Source organism: Sinocyclocheilus rhinocerous, unplaced genomic scaffold (genome assembly GCF_001515625.1).
Source record: "Sinocyclocheilus rhinocerous isolate Xijiao unplaced genomic scaffold, SAMN03320098_v1.1 scaffold487, whole genome shotgun sequence".
Taxonomy (NCBI): Eukaryota; Metazoa; Chordata; class Actinopteri; order Cypriniformes; family Cyprinidae; genus Sinocyclocheilus; species Sinocyclocheilus rhinocerous.
In genome coordinates, this window is record NW_015662061.1 from 83,566 (window position 1) to 110,419 (window position 26,854).

The following is a 26,854-nucleotide window of genomic DNA, read 5'->3' on the forward strand; positions in this document are numbered from 1 at the left end:
CGTATTAAAAAACTTATTTAATTTAAACCTATTTTTATATTTATATATTTGTGATTTTTATATTTTAAATATATTTACATATATAAATATATACATGTATATTTAGATATATTTGTGTATATATATGTGTGTGTTTAGATAGAGATGTGATGGATGTTAACATTTCTATATAATATACAATAATATACGATTATAATATATACAATATATACACACATAATTATTTATGTGTGTGTGTGTGAACAATTAAAAAATATTTTTTAAACATATTCATGTGTAATATATAAATCAATAATACATAAAAATTTAAATATATTTACTTTTTTTTCATGCTTATTAAGTAATGGTACAAAATGTTTGGTACTGGTTGACGTTATTTATGAACTATATCATGCAGTATTAGATGCAAATGTCCCCTTTATGAATTCTCTCTGGTTGTTTTTCTCAGGCTATGGAGTGTGATGGAGGGGCAGACGGAGCTTCAGTCAACGGTGCAGCAGTGAAGGAGCAGCATCTTCCTCCTCAGGCTGTCAGTCACGAGGAAGAGGATGATGGCTGGACGGTTGTACGCAGGAAAAAGTGACTGGACTTGCAGTATTAAGACTGATGAATTTCTTAATCTAAAAGACTTTTTAAGGGCTTCTCTGTCTCTCCAGCTCTGGATACTTCTGCATTTGCAACCGCAACAAACCCACAGAATGGGGCGTCTGACTGATGTTAAAACACGGATAGATTACCTCACTGGACCTCTTTCATGGGTTTCGTTCAACACAAAGTCTAAGGAAATTCATTTGTGTATGCTTTGTAACTGGTCTGGTCTTTCGTGCATATACAAATATGTATATACATTTTTATGGTCTAACCGTGACACTGATTCTCTCTCTTTGACTTCCTGTAACCCTTATTTATATCTTGTAGGTTAATGCCTGCAATGGTCCTTTATCGCCCTCTTGTGTCATTTCAGTATCACAGCAACAGTAAAATGCAGTGCTGGATTTTACAACTATTTAGTGTTTTGCGTTTTTTCAAAAATAGCATAAGGATATGCTAAACTAGTCAATGGAAGAAAAATAAAACATAATGCATGTTTGGAACAATAAACTGCCAAAACTGAGTTTTCATAGTTTTTCTCATACTTGATTATTATTTAAAATGTTTAAACATGCTCCATTGTTACAGTATGTTACAGCGACCACATCAGGATTAAAAAAAAAATACTCCATTATGCCATCTGTGTTTGTAAGTGATCCTTTATTCTTCGGTACACAGGGTTTGAGCTCAAGGCTTTACTGAATTCAAGTCAAGTATTCATACAGTGTTCTGTATGTTCACAAACAAGCATTCCTCACACATATTCGCAGACAAATATAAAAAGGTGAGGGGCTTTTTTTCGGTTTTTGTTTTTTTGCAGACGGCATGTCAAGGCACTATTTTAACATAAATATGTGACCCTTCTAAACAATTAAATGACCGTACAATGAAAACTCAACAGACTACAGACATATCTGCATCATGTTCAGAAATCAAAGCTTCTTTAAATATATATATATATATATATATACATAAAAAAACAACAGGTTTGAGGTTCTAGCTAGGTCTGTGCTCAGATTCTGTATCTCCAGTATGTTTTACCTTAGCAGTGAGTTTATGCTGTGAAAGGTGGATGTGTGCACCAAGTGATCAGACGGACCAAAATGACACAGACCGCACAAATGCAGTGAATACAAGGAAAACGGAGCGGGTTAGGAGTTGATCCAGGGGTGCTGTAGACACTCGGCAGCTGTGGCGCGGTTCTCTGGGATGAACTCGAGCATGGTGAGCAGGAAGTCACTGAATTGGGCTGCTTGATCCAGTGGCCACTCATACTTCTCCAGCAGCACCTCGAACAGCCCCCACGGCTTCAGGTTGGAGATGTGCCTCAGCTCACCTACATACACGCAAACACTCGTCAAAACACTCTCATGCAAATTCAAGGACGCAACAAAGTGCTAATGTCAAGGTGGCCTGTTTTCCATGAAAGTGAATAAGTAGTCCAGAACTGTGTGAAGGAAAGTTGTGAATCCAGGTAAGGCTATTTAGAAAAATTATATATATATATATATATACAGTGGGTACGGAAAGTATTCAGACCCCCTTAAATTTTTCACTCTTTGTTATATTGCAGCCATTTGCTAAAATCATTTAAGTTAATTTTTTTTCCTCATTAATGTACACACAGCACCCCATATTGACAGAAAAACACAGAATTGTTGACATCTTTGCAGATTTATTAAAAAAGAAAAACTGAAAAATGCTCAGTATTTAGTAGAAGCACCCTTTTGATCTAATACAGCCATGAGTCTTTGGGAAAGATGCAACAAGTTTTTCACACATGGATTTGGGGATCCTCTGCCATTCCTCCTTGCAGATCCTCTCCAGTTCTGTCAGGTTGGATTATATATATATATAAGCATCTTCTGATTATAATTTGTAACACATTTACAAAATAATATAAATATATATTTATGATGCCTAAAAAGTTTCTTGAGAATCTCTGTAGATTTAGATTTATATATATATATATAGATATACACATACATGTATAGACTAGGATAAATCCAAATAAATTATGGCTTCCTACTATGAACCACGTGGCATTTCAAATATCTTGTCACTGGAGACATAGGTTCAAGGGCATTTTAAGGGATTTTTATCTCAGGTCTAGTGAGAGATGGTGCTCAATCAGGTGGGATTTGTGGTTCTATGGCAGTGGAGGAAGGACAAACAGAATTTTTACATTCAACACTATAAGTGCATTCATGCTTTGTTGCTGGAGTTAGAAACATGAGAGGCTCTTTCTCAGTGGTTTACAAATCAAGCAGAGTGAACTTTGCTAACGGGTTGATCTTCAGCAAAGGTGTTCTGAGCTAATAATATCCTGACTATTCATCAGACGTCTGTGGAAAACCTTTTCAGAATAAGCACTGCGCGAATGAACCAGCACGTCACGATGTTCTGGGGTTCGACTATGACCTGATGACTAAATCTTGTGGGCCATAAACACATGCTCTTCATGCAAACCTTTTTTTCTTTGGATTTTGAGGGGAAAGTGTGGGCATGTGCTTCATCAGATTCACCCTGACATTCTCCTGTAATTTAAACATCCAGATTTGCATTTTTTGGTGGAATAGTGTTTGTTGAGCTCTTACCTCTTCGGTTGAAGTATTCTCTGGAGTATCGGCCTGACAGGGCAAAGTGTGGAGGAATGGGACCCAACAGCTCAATGACGTGAGCTATATGATCTGGAAAACAATACAACACATTTTTGCACTAAGGAAACTCTTCCTTTAATGGTAATCATTGCATAACTTAAAGCCTATATATATATATATATATGTTTCTGAAAGATATATATTAATGTTTCTGAAAGTCTCTTACACTCACCAAAGATGTGTTCATTTGACCAAAAATACAGTAAAAACTAATAATGTGAAATATTTGTATAATTTAAAATCACTGCTTCTATTGTTATATTATGCTGAATTCATTTCTCAAAATAAATAAATATATAAATAAATCAAAGTTTTACTGATCCCAAACTTTTGAACGGCCAGCTCTGGGGAAAAAAGTATTTGAAAATGAGAAGAAAAAAAACTAAGGTATAAGTACTTAAATTATGTTAAGCAGCTGTCACTGTTTAGAAGTATACAATAATCCCTTTGAAGTTTTTATCATGCCAATAACAATATCCTGGGAGGAAGACCAAGAGAACTGACCTTCATCTCGAGTGTAGTCCTCTCCTGAGTGAGGCTCAAACAGATAGTCTCCAGTCACCAACTCAAACGCCTGTGAAGACACATCATATTACTGCTCTCTCACATGACACACAAGCAGGAAGTGCAAGTGTACATATTAACATCCTGACCATTTTTTCAGTGTCTTTATGAAAAAGTAGATGTTAGATCACTACTGATTAGCGCTGAATGAGTTCGTACCATACACGCAGTGCTCCATATGTCAGCGGGGGGTCCGTACTCGGCTCCGATCAGCACCTCCAGAGCTCGGTACTGACGCGTCTGGATGTCCTCGGTAAAGTGCTTGTGCTGATATAGAGGAGAGAACATCAGTAAACATCACACATCACCAGCTCTTTGTGTTCAAACACCTGATGTGATCCATAATTCACTTTCTGAATGCCTGGAATCGACCCACTGTACTCACCACCCAGCATGCATTGCCTAGGTCTGCAATCTTGATGCGTATTTTATCTGCGTTCTGAGGTTCTAGAGGATTCACTAAGAAATCAGCAGCAGAGTATGCTGGGGGAAAAACAGACCATTTTAGCACTGATATGAAACTTTCAGCAACATAATTACAGCCCATCAGAACATATTTGACGTTTAATTTAAAGGGGTCATAAGCATCATGATGCTTTTTTTAAAGATCATTATTTTGTGTATTTGGTGTAACAGAATATGTTGACATGCTTTAATGTTCAAAAAACACATTATTTTTCAAATACTGTACATTATTGTAGGTCCTCTATGCCCCGCCTCTCTCAAACGCTTCGTTTTCTACAAAGCCCCCTCCTTTGACAAGAATATCTCTTTGGTTTTGAGACTTTAGTCTTTGCAACTTCAGGGATCTTATCTATGCACAATCAGCTTGTAACACTCCAAAGAGAAAGGAAAACTTGAAATCGCATCATATGACCCCTTTAAGATAAAAAGCCTACAGAGAGCAACAGTCGGATTCCAGAAGTAGAAATTTCATTCATTTTCTTTACAGGGGAATGGACTCTGAGCGATAACATATAAACCTTTAAAAACAGACCTACTGTGAACTATGCGGTTGTTAATCAATGGTATATGCTTTTGGTGAAGCCATCAGCCACATTATTTCAACTTAATTTTTAATTTTAAAAAACTATACTATCCATAATTCTGCAAAGAAATCTCTACTAATTGGAGTCAAACCACACCAAAAGAACTCTTTAGCACCCACACAATCCCATGAAGCACAATCAAGTCAAACTCTCTCTGCTCTCAAACTACTTAAATATTTGTATGCATAATACTCGTTTTGCAACAAAGGTAAAATATATTATTTCAATATACATTTATACTTAGACTTGCTTTATATTTATCCATCGTTTTACATTTGATTGACCCATTTCACAGACTGTAATGACGTGTTTCCAGTTACTAACATCATAATTCTAGCCAATTTTTTTTTTATATACTTCCATTTTTTAAAAACTTTCATGCACATTTTTATACTATACTTAGTAGGGCTGTCAAAAAAAAAAAATAGAATTTAGAATATTTGTCGAATAAAAAAAAAATCCGTTGCATTCGAATTTAAAGTCTGCGTCAGCCGTCAGGCAGCCTTATCAGCGGCGAACGAGATGCGATGACGATGTATGTGTCATTGATTGCATTTGAATGCTTTTGTTAGTTGAAGGAGAGAAGCCAAAAGCTTTTTTCCCCCTAACTGAAATTATGCCTTTTAAATTCGAATATAATTCGAATTTTGATTATATTTAAGTAGAAAATTCAAATTTAGTTTTTCAGTCATTTTGACAGCCCTAATACTTAAGTTAAGTTACAGAAAACTAGTCACAGCTGCTGCATGAGTGTTTCTAATACAACGGCTGATGGGTTGACAGCAAATTTTACATCTTTCTCTCTTCTGACTAGTGTAATCAATCTGTCTATATTTTTTTCCTCATAGATGCTTTTTCTTATGCTACTGTGGCTAATGGGAATGCAAAAATTATGTGTTGTCGTTTCCGTTCACCACTATAGAAGTTTATTTTTTTTTTATATACTTCCATTTTTAAAAAACTTTCATGCACATTTTTATACTATACTTAGTAGGGCTGTCAAAAAAAAAAAATTAGAATTTAGAATATTTGTCGAATAAAAAAAAAATCCGTTGCATTCGAATTTAAAGTCTGCGTCAGCCGTCAGGCAGCCTTATCAGCGGCGGTGTTATTTTATTACGCTTTGAAGAAACGTGCATAATATTTTGCTCGATGCAAATTTTACATCTTTCTCTCTTCTGACTAGTGTAATCAATCTGTCTATATTTTTTTCCTCATAGATGCTTTTTCTTATGCTACTGTGGCTAATGGGAATGCAAAAATTATGTGTTGTCGTTTCCGTTCACCACTATAGAAGTTTACCGAACTGTTGTGAAATGGGACCTTTATGATGATTCTTCATGGGATTGTTGTCTTATACATTTGTCTTTTTGTCAAATTTTCAAACATTATTTTACTTTAAATCAAAGTTTCTAATGCTGATTAACTTGTAGCTGGTTGGTTTGGTTCATGGTTTGTAATTCAAAGACTATAAAACAAAGACTATAATCCCTATGGGAATAATGAATGTGGGAAAACACTCTATTGGTTGTTTTCCATCAGCTCAAAGCAGCGTACGTACTGTTGGGAGAGAGCAGTGAGCGCTCCGTGGAGTATCCGGACAGAGTGGACAGAGCCGACTCAGAGGTAGCTGACAGGATGGAGCTAGACATGCCCGACAGGCCCGATCCAGGGCTGGAGAAGCGCAGGGGTCCGAAGCCGTTACAGCCCTCCTCCAACCACGACGAGCCCGATTCTGGACTGTGTTTATTCAGTGCTCCTATAGAGTGTCCGTTACCGTTCACTGTGACACACATAAAGAGGAAAATGTGCTGAAAAGTTGATCTAAAATCTAAAATTAAATCTGGCCTCACTTCATTAATAATCTTTTCTTAAGATTCAACTGAAAATTAAAGCATCTTGGAGGAGCTAAAACCATCACAGTCCATCAAAATTTGCTTCATAGATATTGGACTCTGGATGAAAATATGATCGGTTGTCAAAAGTTAATATATAATTTGTTGAAAAGTCTGATATAGCAGTTTAAAATGTTTCTAATTTAATCAGCAGTCATTGAAGCAATGATGTTGAGAAATAGAGACAAGACAAATTTCAGCAATTACTACTGTATTGTGCTTGAAAACTGCTCATATCATGGAAAAGATTTTGGTCATGTCGCCATATGGTCATAAGTAGTTTAATCGGGGCGCTTTATGAAACTGACTTTATAATGCTAAAATCTAGAAAGATCTTTAATTTAGAAAGTGTCAATATTTTAATTATAGTTTCATTCAGGATGTGTTCCCGTGTTCTAAAACAGTCAGACTCAGCAGAATGAAACTGAACACAGGGGTCTTGAGATGTTTTTTTTTTTAAATAACCTGACACAGCATCTTAAAACGCAACAAGAGGCTGAAAAATTAATGAGATGCACTGCATAAAAAACATCCATGTAGCACACAGACCGAGGCACAAGTAAAAACTGCAGATCATTCACCTCTTCATAGCCCTTAGGTCCAAAAACTATGAGCTGTAACATGCAAAATGTCTGCAAGCATGATTATATTTAATCCTCATCCTAAATCACATTCTGATCAATGAAATTCCAAGACTTTTCCAGTCATTGGTGATTACTAGAGAAGGATTTAATGAGCTATAGAAGATCACACTAACAAAAAACATCTCTAATTAATGGGACATTTTATTTTTGGTAAAATATTATGTTGGCTAAAAAATTGTAAATAAATACAATTTCCTAAACCTAACAGTCATGAAAATTACCTATAGGTCACTAAATTTGCCTATTTTCTACACTGATAAATAACTAAAGATAAATAAAAAATCTGTAGAAAGATTGATGCAGCTTCTGCTTTTTTACATAAATCACTAACACGTACAAAGCTTCATTCTCCCTAAAATTCATCTTAATGTTCTACATGTCATTTTGCATGTATAAATGGTTAATTAAGTCAGTTCATTAATTAGATTTCCATTTGATGGCCATTATTGCTGGGTAATTTCTGTTTACAGAAATTAAAACACTTTTTAGTACTTGAGTAAAAGATTTGTTGTTCACTTTGAGACATTGCAGTGATGTTTTCTTTACTCAGGACCAAGAGGAGACATGCATAATGGATGTCTCATTATTTTCTGGCCTGAAATATAGACGGAAATAAACGGAACTGATTTGACACATTAATCTGGTTTATGTTTTTTCCTCCATATTGTACATAATCTTTCAATTGCTCACGGAATTCCCCACAAGGAACTTTACAAAGCTTTTTAAGTAATAATATATTAAAAACAACTATTTCAGTACCTCAGCTCACAAAGTAAATCAACACTTTTTGCATATTAGTTCAAAAGAATCATTAAAACAATGATTCAAAAGAATGATTCACTACAGTTAAATTCTCCTCGTGCATGCTGAAGACAGTTTATATAAATGTATCTCACTTTGTGCGTGTTTGTCGTCATCCTCTCCGTCCACGCTGATCCTCCAGAGCGCTCGTGTGTTTCCAGAAGCATCTGGCGGTAAAACTCCATCCAAATCCTCTATCCTCTGCAGGTCCAACAGCCTCTCATCCAAAAGACGCTGCTGCCGTTTGGCTTTCCTTTTCAACTTCTTCTTCTTATTCTTTGATAATTTACCCGTTTCAATTGCTCACGGAATTCCCCACAAGGAACTTTACAAAGCTTTTTAAGTAATAATATATTAAAAACAACTATTTCAGTACCTCAGCTCACAAAGTAAATCAACACTTTTTGCATATTAGTTCAAAAGAATCATTAAAACAATGATTCAAAAGAATGATTCACTACAGTTAAATTCTCCTCGTGCATGCTGAAGACAGTTTATATAAATGTATCTCACTTTGTGCGTGTTTGTCGTCATCCTCTCCGTCCACGCTGATCCTCCAGAGCGCTCGTGTGTTTCCAGAAGCATCTTGCGGTAAAACTCCATCCAAATCCTCTATCCTCTGCAGGTCCAACAGCCTCTCATCCAACAGACGCTGCTGCCGTTTGGCTTTCCTTTTCAACTTCTTCTTCTTATTCTTTGATAATTTACCCATCTAGACACAAACACACATGGGCAAAAAAGATTTTAAAAGTGCTGAATCAAAACCAAAAAAACAGCATGGAACACCAAGCTAGTTTCAAAAAGACCTTCTAAAACAAGCATGAGATCTGATGTTAGCTGATCAACCTGCGCAATTATGATTATGTTTGCAAGAGCAAACTAATCTCACACTTACTTTGGTGAATATGTTCTCATACAAACAACATTACTCACTCTCAGGCCATCCAATATGTAGATGAGTTAGTTTTTTTTCTTCTCATAAAAACAGATTTGGAGAATTTTAGCACTACATTACTTGTTCACCAATGGATCCTCTGCAGTGAATGGGTGCCGTCAGAATGAGAGTCCAAACAGCTGATAAAAACATCACAATAATCCACAAGTAATCCATTATTAAGACATTTTTAACTTCAAACCGTTGCTTTTGACTAAAATATGAGTCTATAATCCATAATATTGCTTTTTCCAGTGAAAAACTAATCTTTTCTGAATCAGGAGAGAAATATGCACAGATCAAGCAAAGTTTACAAGTGAAAACAGTCTAAAGCAGTTCTAAACAAATATGTCAGGGGGTGTGAGAGGACAACAGGGGATGGACTTTTTCACTGAAGGAAGCGTTATTATAGATTATGGACTGGTATTTTGGCCAGAAGTGACAATTTGAAGTTCAGAAATCATGAAGGATGACCTGAGGGTGAGTATATTTTTGGTAAATTTTCATTTTAGGGTGAACTATTCCTTTAAAAAATTTGCTGGTTCAAACTCAACAAAAAAAGTAAAATCACCACTGTGTCCTTGACTTAAACACATAACCTCAGGTTACTCCGGGGGACTGTCATTGAAATGTCCTTTCATGGGTCTCCAACCTTAGGCACAGCTGTCAGCATTGGCATGCAGAAGGGTTATTTTATTTAGTTACAGAAGCCAAACACTGTGCATTAATAATGGTGATTTTCATGACATGCTGTCCAGGGGTCGCTTCTAAACGATTCACTCATTTTTGATACAATAAGCTTACACTGATGCAGCATAAAGTGAATTCTGCCACGGGGGATATCTGACACCCCTGCGCCATTTCCAGCTCTGGGACTATTTTGGGATAGCAGCTCTGTTGCCATGTCTGTTGTCTGGTCGAGCCGTGACACGTCCGATCTATTGAGCCCAGTCTTACGGGACTGACCTGATGAACTTCTGAGTCTGGCGCTGTCTGTAAAACTACTGCTGCTACTTATAAATGAGACTTCCTGCTGTAGGTGCAGATATAGATTTATGAGAGGTACTGAACTGTATTCCAGGCCTTTGGCTCTGGTTACTGTATATCAAATAAATTGGGTCACTGTAATCTAATGGGGTCTGAAAGGTGCATGCAATACCGTCTGTTACGGATACTGCTCACAGTCTGAAGAAAACAGGAGTAATGCTTTCTATGATACAAACAGAGGATTCAATCACTCAAAAGTTATAAACCTTTTAAATTATTTATGATATTAATTAGCAATTGTTGCACACATCAGAACATTTACAGGTGAAAAGATTAAAAAGAAGGTGATGCACAGAAGAAATCAAAATGACTAAGATGAACTAAATTAAAATATGGCATAATAAAGAAGATGAAAAGCAGTTTAGCCGACCTAAAACGTTTAGTCGTGCAGTAAAAATACTAGAGATAATCTGGATAATCACTTCTAGGTTTTAGGTAACAGCCATTTATTCAAGAAATCTATAGTCTAACAAGATGAAAAGGCATAATAATAATAATAATAATTGATTTTCTTCGTTAGCCTTGCTTTTCGCCATTCATCTCATTTATATTCAGAAGAGAGGAAAATGTGACAGTAATTCGTGAAATCACTCTCAACCATGCAGAGGTGGTGGTTGAAATAAGAAAAGCAGAATGCAGGCAGCGGGAACGCAGCGGATCTCTGTCTGGCTGTCATGACGTGAGAAAAGATAATGCTCCTGTCTGAGAACAGCTTACTGCACTGCTCTTTTCTCACTTCTAAAATAGTCAGTTTTAACTTTTCTTCTAAAGAATAAAAGGGGAAAATGAATTGAAATGCAGAATGATCAGATAGATAGATAGAAAGATAGCTAGCTGGTTTAATGCTCCAGCATGCAAACACCTTTGAAAGGTCTAATATTGTTAGTGAGCAGTTAACGGTGTAAAATCAACACATCTGTGGGACAGCAAAGAGCGTCAAGACCAAATCCACTGACTGGGTGAAACCGAAAGAAATGCTTATTCCATGCACAGAGTATTTAAACATATACTCTATGTGTTTTTACACCGGCTTAAGATCAGTTATCAGACAAAACGGTGCATTCAAGCATATTTTGAGCATAGGTTGCATTCTCTTTCCCCAGATCAGTGGATCTGACCCCAGCCATGGAGATTTGCCCCTTTCCCAGAGGTTCATGCCTGTCTATCTGCATAGGCAAGGGTGGGTTAGGGTACAGCAGGCAGATTAAAACAGTCATGTGTCATTTTCACCAGGACAAACTACATCCTCTCTGTATTTCAGCAGGCACAACTCTGAACGTACCTGTTTTTCCCTTGGTGCCGTGCTAACTGCCGTCAGAACAGAAGAGGAAAGAGGGAAGGGACAGAAAACCACAATGATAATAATTATAATAATTTAAAATAAAAAGAAAACAGAAAGAAAAGATAGGACTCCAGTTAGAAACCAAACAGACGACAGAGAAGAAATGAGAAATGATTGGCATATTCACCACAGAAGCAGAGGAGAAATGACGACCAGCATGCAGATCAATTTAATGGCATATCTGTAGTCGATTCAACATTAAAAGCACACCCAAATGACTTTCTTATTTGCTTTCTTACCTTTGAAACTTAAAAAAAAATAACTTGAAAAAATAAACCCTAATTCTATGACCTGGACTCAATTGTTGAGGAGAAAACAACTGTGTGCTTCGGCTAAAATCCACAGGAAGGCAAATCTGTACAAAAAATACTGCCCATCAATGCTGTAAACTTGGTTCTATCAATCAGTTGTTTATTGGAAAGATCTTTATGCGGCTCTGTAGGCAGATCTGAATGCAAGCTTGAAGTCGATTGTACAAAAGGGTCTGGTTTTAAAAGGACTAAAAGATTGGAGAAGTCTGACGCACGTCGCCAGCGAGAAGCCTGACCAAAATTACAAGGTCAAAAGTATTCAAAAATGAAATATGCAAACAATTCACAGCAAAATCAAAAACATGAATTTAGAAAATAGATAGGGTGAACTCTCATTTAATGCTGACTTGAAAATAAAATAAAATTCATAAATGAACTTGCAACTATTTCATTCACATGTAAATATCTTCATATCGAAGAAAACAAAATCATTATAGTTCACGTGTAAAGTCAAGAATGATGCTTAAATCTGATTTCGGAGGTTTACAAATACAAATACACAGAGACGAAGGCAAATTCAGTCCAGTCACACATTGAAGAAAAAAAAAAACACTAAAAATTTATAAGCAATTAATTAAACCCATTAATTGTAATCTAAATGTCTGTTTTACACCGTCTAAACTGCAAGCAACAAAATGAACTGCATTACAATGATCAAGGCTGGAAGTGAGCAGTAGTGAGACAAAACTAGAAAGCTCCCATTAAAAGCGTTCAGACAGCTTGATTATAGTGGAAGTCATGTAGTTTTATCTGCACAGACACGCAACTGACTTCCCATATAACTCTGGATTGTAGTGGAGGACCACTCAGTAGTCTCACTGATGTGCAGTAGACCAGACTTTGAGCATCCCTGGTTTATATCATTGTATGCTGTATAATATAATGTATACCGTTTCTTTATATATTGTCTATTTAATAATGAATGTATTTATTATGCAAGCATTAAATGAGTCATACATAAGTCTAAAGGGAGTGTTATGTATGTCTCACGTGATACTAAGATGAGTTTCAGGTGAGCCTGATGTGAGTCACACACGTAAAAATAAAGAACAATACCGGAGGAGCCAGAAGGGGGCGGAGCTCCAGCCTTCTGCCATAACGTGGCCTCTGCTGCCAGCCGTCTCACATACACCTCATTCACATCCAGCAGGATATTCTCTGGCTTTATGTCTGTGTGGATGATCTTGCATTTCGTGTGCAAGTAATCCAAGCCCTCGAGAACCTGAAGAAGAGAAATAAGACACGTATGAATCACTCCCACGGTTTTGATGGAGCTGCAATGTGTATTTGCTATTTGTGTATTTGCTATCTGCAAATTGTATTTGCTATCTGACTGGACATTTTTAATGTCAATATGAATGTAAAACAGACGCACCTGTCGAAGAATGCTCTTCACACAGACCAGAGGCAAACCCATGTAGTTGGATTTGATGATCCATTTCAACAGTTGGTGACCGAGCACTTCTAGTACCATACACACATCTGAGAGGTCAGCGAGTCAAGGACAGAGTCTGTGATTAATAAACCACAAATGGACAGCTAGGGAAATATGATTGCGCCATGTACATGTCCCAAAGCAAATGAGCAGCGCAGTTTAGTCTGCTATAGATACTCAATCACTGGTAATACTCATGGGGTTTTCAGCATCCGCCATCTCACTATATGTGGAAACTACACATGAACTTCCTCTCCAGAGTTCCTCTGAAAGTTCAATTCACAAGCTTTTCACCATTTCATTTGATAAAAAAAATACTGTAAAATACACACAACAAACCACCAAAATAAACATTCCTTAACCTTAAGAAATTATGAGAAATATTTTATATTATTAATTCTATTAATATTTATAATACATTTTTTTTTAAATGCAACTTGCGCAGAACTTTATTTGACAAAAATAAAAAAAAAAGTAACTTAAAAAATAAAAATGTTCTGTGTAAAGATACTGATATATTCGCATTTAACATTTTAAAAGACTTATTAAATTGTTAAAGTTTTATTAATTAAATTGATTATACATGCTTTTTTATTATTAACATTTAATTAACCCATTAAAATGAAAAAAAAAAAAAAACACTGAAAAAATGAATTTGTAAAAAAATAAAATGCAATTTGTGAGGAAAAAAAGATTTCATAGGGCCTGAGAAAAAAGAAAAACCAAGAAATTTCAAATTTGAATAACACAAAACAGTATTCACTTAAAAGTCGAACCAACATGAGCATGTGATGCAAGCAGTAAAGGATACGAACACCATTGACACCAGAGATTTTAAAATCATCAATGAGCTGAACTATCCTCTCTCGTTTGGGGTCTGTGGGGTCGCTGTCTCGCACCTAAGGAAAAATTCTGTCATAATATATATCTTTTTAAAAAAATTTTAATTAAAAATGCTAATGTATTCAGTCCCCAGACTTACACATTTCAGTAGTTTAATCTCGTCTAGTGCAGTCTCAGTGTAGTGCTGGGCACTTTTAACCACTTTCAGTGCCACGAACCTTTTCCGCCTACAGACAAATGTCATATATTGTTGAATTCATACAGACAGTCAAACAGCATGTTCAGTTGACAATCCATACATGACTATCTGGCTGACAATCCATAATCTGACATCGGCTTACATCTCAATATTTAGAGATCTAGTTCCAGCAGTTTAATCCCAGGGATTAGGATTCAAGTACATCCAACATAAAAATACTCACTGTAGATCCCAGCACAGCCATACAGTGGAGAAATGGCCCCATCCCAGTTTCCTGACCACATGATATCTGCCATTAAACAGGTCTCCAATCTTCACTGGATAATACCCTCCTGAAAAAAACCAAATATTGTTACATAACATCCATTCAGCCAGTCATTATCTGTTACTATTGCTGCATTAAAACATATAGCAGCTATTTTACAACAGCTTCAAATGTAGGTCATCCAATCAGAATGGAACTATTTGTTTTGTAATATTAGCTTTATAATAATATACTGTTCTAAATCTTTTGTTTCATAAAGTGAAGCTGTTTTTGCACCAGGATTATTAGCGTTAACTAAAAACATTTTCGTTAAATGAAATTAATATTAAATAAAATATTAATATTATATGAAAAACTTAAACTAAATGAAAATCTTTAAATGCTACCTTGGCAACTAACTGAAATATAAACTAAAACTGAAATAAAAATAAATTAAACCTAAATAATAATAGTTAAAAATGACAAAAGCATTAACAAAATTACTTAAAACTAAACTGAAATTAAAAAGATAATTGAAAATGTAAAAATAAATCTAATTCAAAATATTAAAAAAAACTATAATAGTTCATAAATAATACTAGAATACCACTGTTTTGCACTGATACCAGATTTATTTTATTTATGAATAATCTAATTTTTTGGTTTGCATCAATAATGTTCCAAATAAAAACAGAAAATGATGAAATGAAGGGCTTTTCATTTGGAACAGTGTAGTATGGGAACAGCTCCAGTCAAGACTGCAAAGCCCTGCAGAGAGTTGTGCGCTTAGCTGAGCACATCTCAGGGGAAAGTAATTAATTCACTGGATTATCAAAAAAAACAAAAAAACAAAACAGGCATTCTAAAATGGTTATGTAACATTTTAAATATTTTATTAATTTTTCAGCAAAATTAACTGTGATGAGATACATATCATTACATATTTTTTCCAGAGGTGGAAAGAGTACGAAAATATTCTACTCAAGTAAAAGTACCATTACATTAATGAAATTTTACTTAAGTACAAGTAGAAGTACCAGTCTAAAAATCTACTCAAGTAAAAGTAAAAAGTAGCTCATTTAAAATTTACTCAAGAGTAAAAATTACTTGGGGTGCTTTCACACCTGTAGACCGATTGCGATTTTCCGAAACAGGGATTAAAATTATTACAATGTTGCTTTTTATTCTTGGTGCGGTTCGCTTTCACACGGCAAAGTTTCTGAATGGCGAAGACGTGCACACCCACAGACATTCACAGGTTCATTCTGAAGTATTAGCAAAACAACAACGCTAATGCTTTTCACGGAACTTACAAAACTACATGGTATGCGTGTTGGAGCAGGGTTGGAACTAAACTCTGCAGGGTTGCGGCCCTCCAGGAACGGAGTTTGACACCCCTGGGATAGGCCTATAAATCTCAAACCAGTTGTTTTTAATTAAAGGAATCAGTTATTTAGAATAATAAGACATTTGGGCTGTTACCAGGCAAATTAAATCAGTATCAACAAAATTCATCTTTTCAATGCAGAGGACACGACATAAAATGTTGAATACTCATTTGAAATTATATATTTTTTTTTTAAAAGATACTTTAAATGTGAAATTAAAACTGCCAGTAGGTGGCAGCAAGTCACTGTTAATAAGTGAGTCATTGCGTTTGAACCGAATCATTTAAACGGTTGATTCATTCAGGAACGAAACACCGTCATTGCTCAGAGACGCAAAACTGTGCTGTGGTGGCTGTGTTTGGAATTATTTTTGTTGTCGAAATAGAGCAAAAACAGGCAATATGGTGTCAAAACGCAAGCCTCTTAATTAACTTCTTGTTTATTGAACTGTTGTAAAAAAAAAAAATCTATATGTAATCATGCTGAATTTTGGAGGAAAAAACGGCACTCTTCGTGTGATATTAATTTACTATATGAAATGATATAAATATATACATTTTTTGCCCCTATATCTTCAATTTTGTGATCACTCTAAATGCATTTTAACAGACTGAATCACGCAGTGAAAGAACGCAGTCTATGCGCGCGCGCACTAGTCTAATACTAGACTTCACGGCACTCTGTAGGAGTGTTTTGTTTGGTTTTTGGCAAAATACTGATAATGTCAAATCGCACATCGTTAAAACAACAATTATGATATTATCGCAGACGATATATATCGTACACCCTGCACCACTGTCTTTTTGGCTAATTCGTGCAAAAACTTTTGCTAAACTGTCAAAGCTTCATTTTAACCACCAATGCAACGATGCAAACCTTACCTCTACATGCTTGCGAAGGGTTGATGTCGAGATTTTATAAGCTGCTAGTTTGGTCTCCCTAGGCAAACACAGTTTACACTGCATAATAGAGCATAAATATGGCCAGGGGTTCAATTAATTTCCTTCGAGTTCAAATTCAGCAGAATATGACGGGGTTTCGTTTTCAGCTGGGTCTGCACCATAACGCCTGTCTTGTCCGTCTGCATCTTTCTTGTGATTTTAGCACCAGTTTGCTCTCCTGACCATTATTTACTGCAGTAGTTTCCAGGGAGCATTTTTTTTTTACTCAGTAATTAATGTGTTTTAAAATGTAGCGAAGTACAATACTTCAAACAAAATATACTTAAGTAAAAGTAAAATTACAGATGAAAAAAATTACTTTAAAAAGTAGAAGTACACAAAAAAGCTACTCAATTACAGTAACGCGAGTAAATGTAATTCGTTACTTTCCACCTCTGATATCGCCTCTTTAAGTTGAACGACTTTATTACAGCTATAAAGCAAATATCAATTTAAAAACTATTTCTTATGATCATCCTACCTTTACAGTAATCTGACGGATTCTCTTGCTCCTCATCATCTGACCCGAGTAATTCTGCTGGGGGCGGGGAAAAGTCTGGAGGGGAAGGGCTCAGCGCTTGTGGTGGGGTCGTCTGATTGGCCGGGGCCTGTGTAGTAGGAGGAGTCGTGGAGAGAACGGCAGGTAGACACAGTGAAGGTGCTATGGGAGTGGAAGATGTGTCTGGAGACGAGAGGATGCTGGGTGAGGAAACCACTGTGATGGGAACAGAGTGAGGGATGTGGGCCTGAGTCTGCAGGTCTGGAGGACTCTGGGAAAGGTTTAACGGGGGCGTCGGGGGCGACTCTGGAGGGGTGGTAGACCTGTGGATGGTGAGGATGTGGCACAGTTCATCGGAGGAGGGGATCTGGGGTCTGTAGAGCAAGAAATAAAAGAAGAAGAGATTTTAAATACAACATCTGGTGGCTGACATCCTGTGTGAAACTACATTTTTCTACAAAACATCACTTGTCTGTTGTCTATGGCAAATGCAGCTATGTTTAAAGGAGCAGAATGTTACTATTTATAATCAAGATTCCCTGATGACAACTCCATAATTCTACTACTTTTCATAAGCAATCTCCAGCTGGGACTTTCATATCTAGGGCTTATGATTTCACTCGAAGCACATAGTCTTCAACCATCTGTGCAATTCAAAACATCAATGCACCATCTTAATATAAAGCCGCACTGTGTCTCAGTCTATCTAGCTTTTATTAAATAGCCAATAAGTACATCTAAAGGGGTTAGCAACTGTGGCCAACCAATATGGGTTTTTCCTGATGCTGATATCTAAAGAGCAGTGTGGCTAATACAATGGCCAACATAAACATATAATGTGTTATGCACACACTGTAATGCACAAGAACATTCAGACATCTGGGGCCACAGAGTGAAGTTCATGTCCACTGTGATAAGAGTAGAGATAAGTAGAATTATTATTATTATTATATTTAGGGACTTAATTTATAGGTACATGCTGAAAATGAATTTTTGCTCTGTTCTCCGAGGTCTACTTATAATGTTATCAAAATTTTTACATCAAAAAACATCGGAATTTAGAAGTAATAGGCTACTTTCTGTCCTGTTTTGACCCCCTCATCGGAACGCTCTGTTTGAATAGGCGTGGAGGATTGTCGACTCGGAAGTAAACATCCACTGCTGTGATTGGCAGAAAAGTTGTGTATGTTTTACAGCCTTCACCCTTGGATGCTGCTGTGGTTTAGGTTAAAAGCGCATAAAAACACATATACATATCAAACGATCTGTAGTAACAGACAAAGCAATAGTGACCACATAATAAAAAAGTTACTCACACTTGTGTGGTGCGACATTACTGTCGGATACAATATACTCTGCACAGCATTGTCTTTTAGTTTCAGTCTTTCTGAAAATCCTGCATCGAATTGTGCCTTGTTTGTAAACAAATCCGTGGTCAAATGAAGTGAATAAAGGACCAAGTTCTTACTGACGAGGTCTGGATCTTCATTAAAAATAAACTTCATCCACTCTTTCCTAATGTTGAGATCAGAAGGAAGGCAATTCAGAGACTGTGTTTTTCCACAACTCTGCACAGTGTCTTGTTGTCTTCAGAGCATCTTTGTCGTTTGGTTTCTGCGTAGAGCTGCGTTTGCCTCTCTTGTTATTTACACTACATGCGTGAATCAGTGGGCGGGACTAAAAAGGCAGTGATGTAGAAGTAGGTGTTGTTCATACAGTTGTGTGAAAAATTCATACAATATTTACAAATATTTGAAAGTTTTTTGTATTTTCTGAAAAAAACCTGGTTGATTGACACAGTTACATATCAAAATATTGTCCGATTAATCGGTCTGACTATTATATCAACGGAATAGTATAACAACAGTATATCATTATTCAGTATTAATGAATATTACTGATAATTTAAATGCAAAATTAAAAGTGTGTCATTTTTTGCCTGTGTTATGTGACAAACGGTAATAAAAGCAGAAGGTGTAAATATAATGTCGTCTTAGAATTCGATACTAAGAGCATGTGATGTTTATGTAGGGGAAGCACATACACATCTGCTCTATGCATCTTCATGCTATTTTGGCCTACTTCTGAAGTTTTGTATCACAGCACTGCTAAAACAATTTAATCGCTTGCATTCCTCCTTATCTGACCATACTAGTTTTCAGCATGTACTAAATGAATAAAAGTGGGGAAATCTGAATTTTGGATAATATCTATACAGATCTGTGGTTCTTACCTATGATATGTACCTAATGTGTATTGTTACGCTTTTTCCAAGGGTGTGTTAAAATAGGTTCCACATGCATGGACTGGGAGGGAGGGCCATGAGTCAATATGCTTATCTGGAAAAGTGACTCCCATGGCCACCCTCCTATATATTTTTAGCAGCATCTCACAGAGCAGAAACCCAGATCTGGATCCTGCCCAGTTAGACACACTCACCCCAGCTCCAAACTAGAGATCTCCAGTGCTGCTGCCGCTGCTTTGCGGTGCTTCTTGTTTTTCTTCTTCTGCTTTTTGCCGTGGCTGTACTGGGGAAGGCTGTTATCGCTGCTGGATACTGCCATGCATCAGAGAGAATATCATATAACATAATATATATTAGACATGCTGTTATAGGCACCCCCACCCCCAATTCACTACATATGAGCAACTAACGGAGGACAATCCACCAACAAAATCGAGGATATCACATCGTCAGCAGGCTACATGACTTTATTGATCCCATGCATTTATCAATAAACAACCGAATAATTGAAACGGAAAAAAATCAGTGAAAATCCAAACATTAGATCCTCTAAACGTGCTCACGCTTAGCTTTACCGCTAACACGGGCTCTAGTCATCAAAACAAGCGTCCTTTTAACCCTCCGATAAGCCGACATTGTTGTATTTATCCTCAAGACACATAATACATCCACAGACATAAACATATTTAGGGTTGTTTGGCTGGTTTTGAATGAAAACACTCTCACCTTTCATCGATATCATCGGGACAGCTGTCACCTCACGCACATTCGCTTCTGTTGGTTCTGCGCATGCGCACTCAGACAGCGCTGTGTTGACAGCATCTCGTGCGATTGAAAAGGGACTGCGCGAGGACATCGGGAGCCGCCACAACTTGCAGATCATGCCCACCGCGATTAAATATTTTCTGAACATTAGGCACATACTAAACGTCGAACAAAACATATTTTTCCCACTTAAGGCATTAAAGCGTTATCTTACTTAATTAGTGAAACAGAACAAAATGCATGCAAATTATCGTGTTTTTTCTCATCTTAAACCAGACATTGTCACAATTTTCGTTAAAATTGTTCAGAATTTTGTTATTTCTGTTATTTCTGCCAATATGTCAGGCTGACCTCAGCAAGCATTAAAGGAATTGTTCACACTAAAATGAAAACTGCTGAAAATGTACTCACCCTTTAGGTCATCCAAGAAGATGAAGTTGAGTTTTTTTCTTCATCGGAACAGATTTGGAGAAATGTAGCATTACATGATTTGCTCACCAATGGATCCTCTGCAGTGAATGGGTGCCGTCAGAATGAGAGTCCAAACAGCTGATAAAAACATCACAATAATCCACATGACTCCAGTCCATCAATTAATGTCTTGTGAACTGAAATACTGTTTTGTCCTCTATCCATAATATTGCTTTCTCCCGTGAAAAAGTCATTTGATCTGAATCAGGAGAGAAATATGCAAAGGTTAAACACCATGAAAAAGCAAAAAAAGTCCAAAACAGTTCTAAACAAATATGAGGGTGGATTTTGATGTGAAAGGACAACAGGGGATGGACTTTTTCACTGGTGGAAGCTTTATTATAGATTATGGATTTGTACAGTATTTTGACCAGAAGTGATGATTTAAAGTTAAAATGCCTTAATGATGGTTTTGTTTCTTACAAACACACATCTTTTCGCTTCACAAGACGTTAACTGATGGACTGGAGTGGTGTGGATTACTTGTGGATTATTGCAAAGACTACAGAATACCCAAGGGTTTGAAAAAAAAGAAGAAAAAGAACAAGTCCTCTTCACAATATGTACAGGCACATACACACAATTGTTAGCAAACTATACACAATACAAATACAAAAGAGTACGTCTTTAGACTGGGTTTAAGTTTCTTATTTAACCCCAACTTCATTAGAAAATTACCATATATTATTTTTTTTTACCCTTGTATAAAAGTTGTGTAAAACTCGGTGACGGGCAAGGGCTCCATATACACCAACAATTCTCTAAACAATGGTCAAAATTGTATATCTGCAAAGATACAAAGCCATATTCCACACAACTGGCAAAACAGGAAATCGCAAGACTGTACAAAAAGAAGGTTTCGCTTACTCTCATTCCGACGGCACCCATTCAGAGGATCCATTGGTGAGCAAATGACGTAATGCTTAATTTCTCCAAATCTGTTTCGATGAAGAAACAAACTCATCTGCATCTATGATGACCTGAGGGTGAATACATTTTAAGCAAATTAAAAATTTTGGATGAACTCATTTTATTTTACCAAAAGTTACATTAGATTTTTCATTTTGATTTATTTTAGTAACCTGTTTTTTTTTTTTTATTTCTACTATATTTAATTATTTTAGAAAACATTTATTATTAGGCATACATACTAAACCTCTAATAAAACATTTTCCCACCTCAAGCATTAAAATCTAATCCTTTTCAGTGAACACAAAGTAAAATATTTGTACATTCTCGTGTTTATAATTTAAAGCAAGAAATTATGTCATATTTTTTTGTAGAAATGGCTCAGAATTTGAACCAAAATCCTCCTTTTTTTGTTATTGACGTCAGTTTAAGTCATTCAGCCCAGATGGATCCACCCATTTAAAATACTGTCCCAGACACTTTTGTTCTGCTGTCTACAGATATACAAAATCCAAACCAGTAAACACAATGTCTTCATTGTTAAAATTATAGCTTTATTTTGTCCAGATACAAATTTCCATTTCACTCATTTCAACATTTTGGCTCCCATTTTCTCCTGAATGGAGAGAGTAAGTCTGTCCAGGTTTGAAAAAAACAGTTCATCTTTTCCTCCATTTGGCAAGTAATGTCAAGCATGTTTACTTAAAGTGTAGACGTTATAAAAAGTAACAAAGAAGGCACATTGGCGGTCACGTATAAATAAGCATTATTTACAATATAATAAGTTAGTTTCTATTCAGTGTCTGATGAACACAACTCTCAATCCGACTGCTGCTTTTCTAATCATTGGGACCAAGCGAATAAAGATGCTTTTCTTCATTTGCCAACCCGAAATCCAATGACCCAAACTGTCCCAGCTTTGTTTCAATACCTCCCAAGAGACAGGACATCCCAGCTGCATTGCAATTTCATCTGAGACTCAAAACGCATGAGATTGAACCTTTAATTGTGCTCGCTTGTGCTATTAAATACAAAGCAGGCATTAGGAAATCAATGCCATGCACTGTAAGTGTGGGTGAATCTCACAAAACCTGCAAAGATCTAGGATTGATTTCATGCCGAAATCAAATAAAATCAGAAATTAAAATTGAATTGAAAGATATTGTGCAATGCAACATTCTTAGAAGTATTAAGAAGCAATGCAAAAATCTATTAGTTGGAAAAGAAAAATAATGATATATTAGTTAAAGTGTAAGAATATAGTATAATTTCTGAAAAAAAAAAAATTCTGTTGATTTGGGAGCGAAATGTGGCCCGGACCCATATTTTATAGGGATCTATCAGAAATCATGGGAGTGAAGGCGTATTAATTCTTGATGAACTTAAGTTAACCTGCTAATGGTACTACAAACCAAATTCAGATGATCACATTTAACAATTTTGAGAAATTCCAGATATTTGAGATATTAACAATAGTGGAAAACCTGAAAACTGCGACTTTTCGTCTTTTTTTTTGCATGCACACCTAAAGCTACACAATAACATGCACATAAATATTGTGCTCTTATAACTTGTTTTGGCACTTGTGTGCATAGACTTACTCTACAGTCCCTGTAAAAGCTTAATACTTGTTTTGATCTGCAATACTAATGTAGAAATGTTAGTATAAAAGGTTAACACCACAGGGCCAAGGACAGTCTTTGAGTTTGGGATTTGATTGTGCAGGAGCAGAACTTTTCTAAACCTGGAACGAAATACTCCACGTACAGAAGAAGTAAATGTAGGTTTTGTCCGCAGTGCTGACATGACTGTAAGGTTTCGTTGAATCAGTTCATGAATCGCCATAAAGTGGATCTGATCACTTGAGCGGAAGTAAAAATGGTATAAAATGTGTCTCAGCATGTCACAATATGTGAGAGCTGCTTCAGTAGTGTGATTAAAATAGTCTCGTGTCAGAATTTGAATTAAGTAAACTTCACATATACAGCAGAGCCTTTCAGACAAAACATCACAATAAAACATGCACACACACACACACACACACACACACTTCCCATCAGTCAATACTCCAGTGAGTCGTTCAGAGCCTCAGTCTGAAAAGCAATCCTTCTCCAATAAAATTCCCATTAAGGTTTCATCAGAAGAAAGTGATCATTACTTCATTTCCTGTTCCCTTTTGTTAAGAATATGCAGGTAGTTTATGTGAACGGTTGTGGAAGCACACGAGTGTTTGACGTAGTGACTGCATTTCATCAGCCGATCACAAATGATAAGACGTGATTATTGATGAGCTTAGACGACAGGGTGAAAGGTCAAAGCCTAAAGGTCAGTGACTTTATTCTCCACCAGGGCGGCAACCTGCTGAAGCCGATACGCCAGCTGCATCTTCTGACCCGCAGCGTCTTCTTCCAGAGACATGATAATCTGCACAAAATGCAATATGAAGAATATATTAATTTGCTCTAGCACAAACATTATAGGAAGCTTATATCAGTCTCTACTGACCTGATCATAGTATTTGTTGATATACTTGTACAGCTCATGCAACGCCACCAAACTGTTCATCTCAGATGCAAAGCTCTAAAAACAGACAGTCATCAGAATCTTAAAACAGAAGGTTTAAGTGTCCTTGAGAAAGAAAAGGAAAAATCTTTTAAAAAGGAAGGAAAATCTCAATAAAAAATTGCACATTTTCCTTATACCTTAAATACATGTAAGAGTACAAAAAGTAAATTCAAAGTAAGAAGTTTTTAAAAAAAATATCATTCAAAAATATTATTCGTTTTACAAATATCTTGAATTATTAGTTAAAAAAATATGCTTAATATTTGACAATTATTAACTTAAATTGTCACTGACATTTTTATTTTATTTTTTAACAAATGTCATGAATTATTAATTCTAAAATATTTTTAATAGTACCACATGCCATTTTTTTAAACAAATATTATGAATTATTAATTCAACAATATTTGTAATTATTAATTAAACGTTTTTTCACACCACATGATTTTTAAATATCATGTACTATTCATAAAAAAAAATTTTAGTTTTTAACAAAAAAATTGTCACACCACATGGCTTTTTTTTTTTATTTTACAAATATTATGTACTACTAATTCAAAACTATTTTTAATATTTTACAATTACCAAAATTAAAAAAAAAATTACACACCACATTTTATAACCTGATCAAAATCAATCAAAATGAATTTTAATTCAGAGATCACACTCATCACAGAACTATTCAAGTTGCTGTATGTGTGAATTGCAAATTATGTGAATTGCTCAAGTATGCTTGAATAAATTAATAGGACAATGAATGAGTGTCACGTCAATGACCCTTTAACTAGACATTTAATCCCAGATTCTCAATGTGGTTTAATACTTTTGGACCCTGCTGTGTGTTAAAATGTCAAATCGAGTTTAATTTCGAATAGAATGCAATCCAGTCTCACCCCTGACAGCTCTGTGAGGGTTGAATTCATTTCCTGGTAACAGCCAGACACGGCGTTATGAATATCACTGTAGTACCTGCAGGAGAGGAAGAAGCTTTATAGCACTAAATACCATGAACATCCTCTATTCATTTCAGTGCTAATAGATGTGTTAAATGCAAAAGTCTGCATTGCTATACAACGTTTAGATTTTCTCACCTCTCCACCAGCTGCTTGTATCGTGGGATTTCTCGGGCGTACAACAGCTTATTCACTGGAGAATCCTGAAGGACAAGACACACGACAATGAGCTCTTTCACTGCTACAGCATCTTTCAGCTTTTTCTTATTTCCTTTTTTTCCTTTCCTGCCCTTGTTCATCTTCTCGCTCTACATGCACACTCTCACCATAATGAGGTCACAGCTAGAGAGGTCAAGAGGTTAATTGCTGTACTGACCCGGCCTACTTTGTGCTCGGATGTAGTGCAGGAATCAATGAAGGTCTGTGCGATAACGGAAAGGACGGCATCCACGCTATCTGTCACCTGCACGTCAAAGACGAACTGAGGATTCTTCAAGATGTTGACCCAGAAACGCAAAGGTAAACTGCAGGTGGAGGGAAGACAAGAACGCATTTTAATTACATTCAATATAACGAGCACAGAAACGTCAGGGTTCCACACTTTCTGCTCCATGAATTTCCATGACCTTTCCAATCATTTGCAATTACTGAGATTTCAGTATTCAAATTCAGAATGATTCACTAATGAATCATTCAGACCAAATTCTGAACCAGTTTTACCAATTAATTGGGGGGAAAAATTAATGATTTGCTCTTTTTTTTTTTTTTTTACACAGACGAGCAATGACTAGCCAAAGAAATATTACAAAATTGAAATGTGTATAAAAATTTATATTCATTATAGACATTTGCAGATTTCACAAATATCCAGGGCTTTTCCATTATCTTTGTATTATCTATGGTTTTCAATAATTTAATCCATTGTAATTCAGACTGATTGAGTAATTAATTGTTCAAACCAATTAGTGAACAATTTGATTTGGGAGAAACAACTCAAAAGAATGATTTGCTAGCTTAGCAAATTTTACACAGGAGCAATAACTAGATAATGAAATATTTTCAGGGCCTTTTCATGATATTTGCAGTTATTTGTAATTACTGGATAAGGATATTTAAAAATCATTCAAATTATATATTCAGTATTATATATAATTCAGAGTAAATACAATTAATGTCTTAAAAAACAGCACCAAACTAATTAAATTAAAACAATTAAGTGAAAATTTCCACTCCAAATGTCATATTTAATCCCAATTCATATGCTGTACTAAGTATTATGGATTTGAAGGGGGAGAAAAACTGTTTTCTTAAAATGCTTCATTAAAAAGTTTTATAAAACTAGAAGATTTAGGAAATACCACCGACCTATTTGTTTTCCATATGTGAACGGTCTCTGGGTCGTCAATCCCGTGTTTTTCTGCCATGTCGTCCAGGAAGTCAAAGAAGAATCTGACAGCGATGGGTGGAGGCCGTTTCGTACTCAGTATGGCTACAAAGACATCATCTACAAACTTCTGCAGAGTGCCCTGAAGATACACATTTGTAAACACAGAGTAGCT

General features: G+C 35.9%; 2 protein-coding genes across 2 annotated transcripts in view; both read right to left on the reverse strand.

The window, feature by feature from the left end:
* Positions 1–888: 888 nt before the first annotated feature.
* Positions 889–20,413, reverse strand: LOC107727421 (SRSF protein kinase 3-like). Its single transcript, XM_016537288.1, has 16 exons — positions 20,359–20,413; positions 19,827–19,944; positions 17,370–17,761; positions 14,539–14,647; positions 14,256–14,343; positions 14,085–14,172; positions 13,214–13,320; positions 12,895–13,060; positions 11,468–11,493; positions 8,718–8,916; positions 6,426–6,647; positions 4,201–4,298; positions 3,975–4,082; positions 3,756–3,825; positions 3,189–3,281; positions 889–1,927 (listed from the first exon to the last, which is right to left on the reverse strand). The coding sequence occupies exons 1-16, from the start codon at positions 20,372–20,374 to the stop codon at positions 1,743–1,745; spliced, it is 2,085 nt and encodes a 694-aa protein (XP_016392774.1). The 5' UTR covers positions 20,375–20,413; the 3' UTR covers positions 889–1,742.
* Positions 20,414–22,437: 2,024 nt separating this feature from the next.
* LOC107727420 (plexin-B1-like) overlaps positions 22,438–26,854 on the reverse strand; it is a 75,403-nt gene continuing 70,986 nt past the window's right edge. The window contains exons 30-35 of the mRNA XM_016537287.1: positions 26,661–26,821; positions 25,672–25,819; positions 25,434–25,498; positions 25,236–25,311; positions 24,283–24,357; positions 22,438–24,201 (exon numbers count right to left, since the gene is read on the reverse strand). Of these exons, the coding sequence (XP_016392773.1) occupies positions 24,097–24,201; positions 24,283–24,357; positions 25,236–25,311; positions 25,434–25,498; positions 25,672–25,819; positions 26,661–26,821 (630 nt within the window). The 3' untranslated portion in view covers positions 22,438–24,096. The remainder of the gene's footprint in view (positions 24,202–24,282; positions 24,358–25,235; positions 25,312–25,433; positions 25,499–25,671; positions 25,820–26,660; positions 26,822–26,854) is intronic.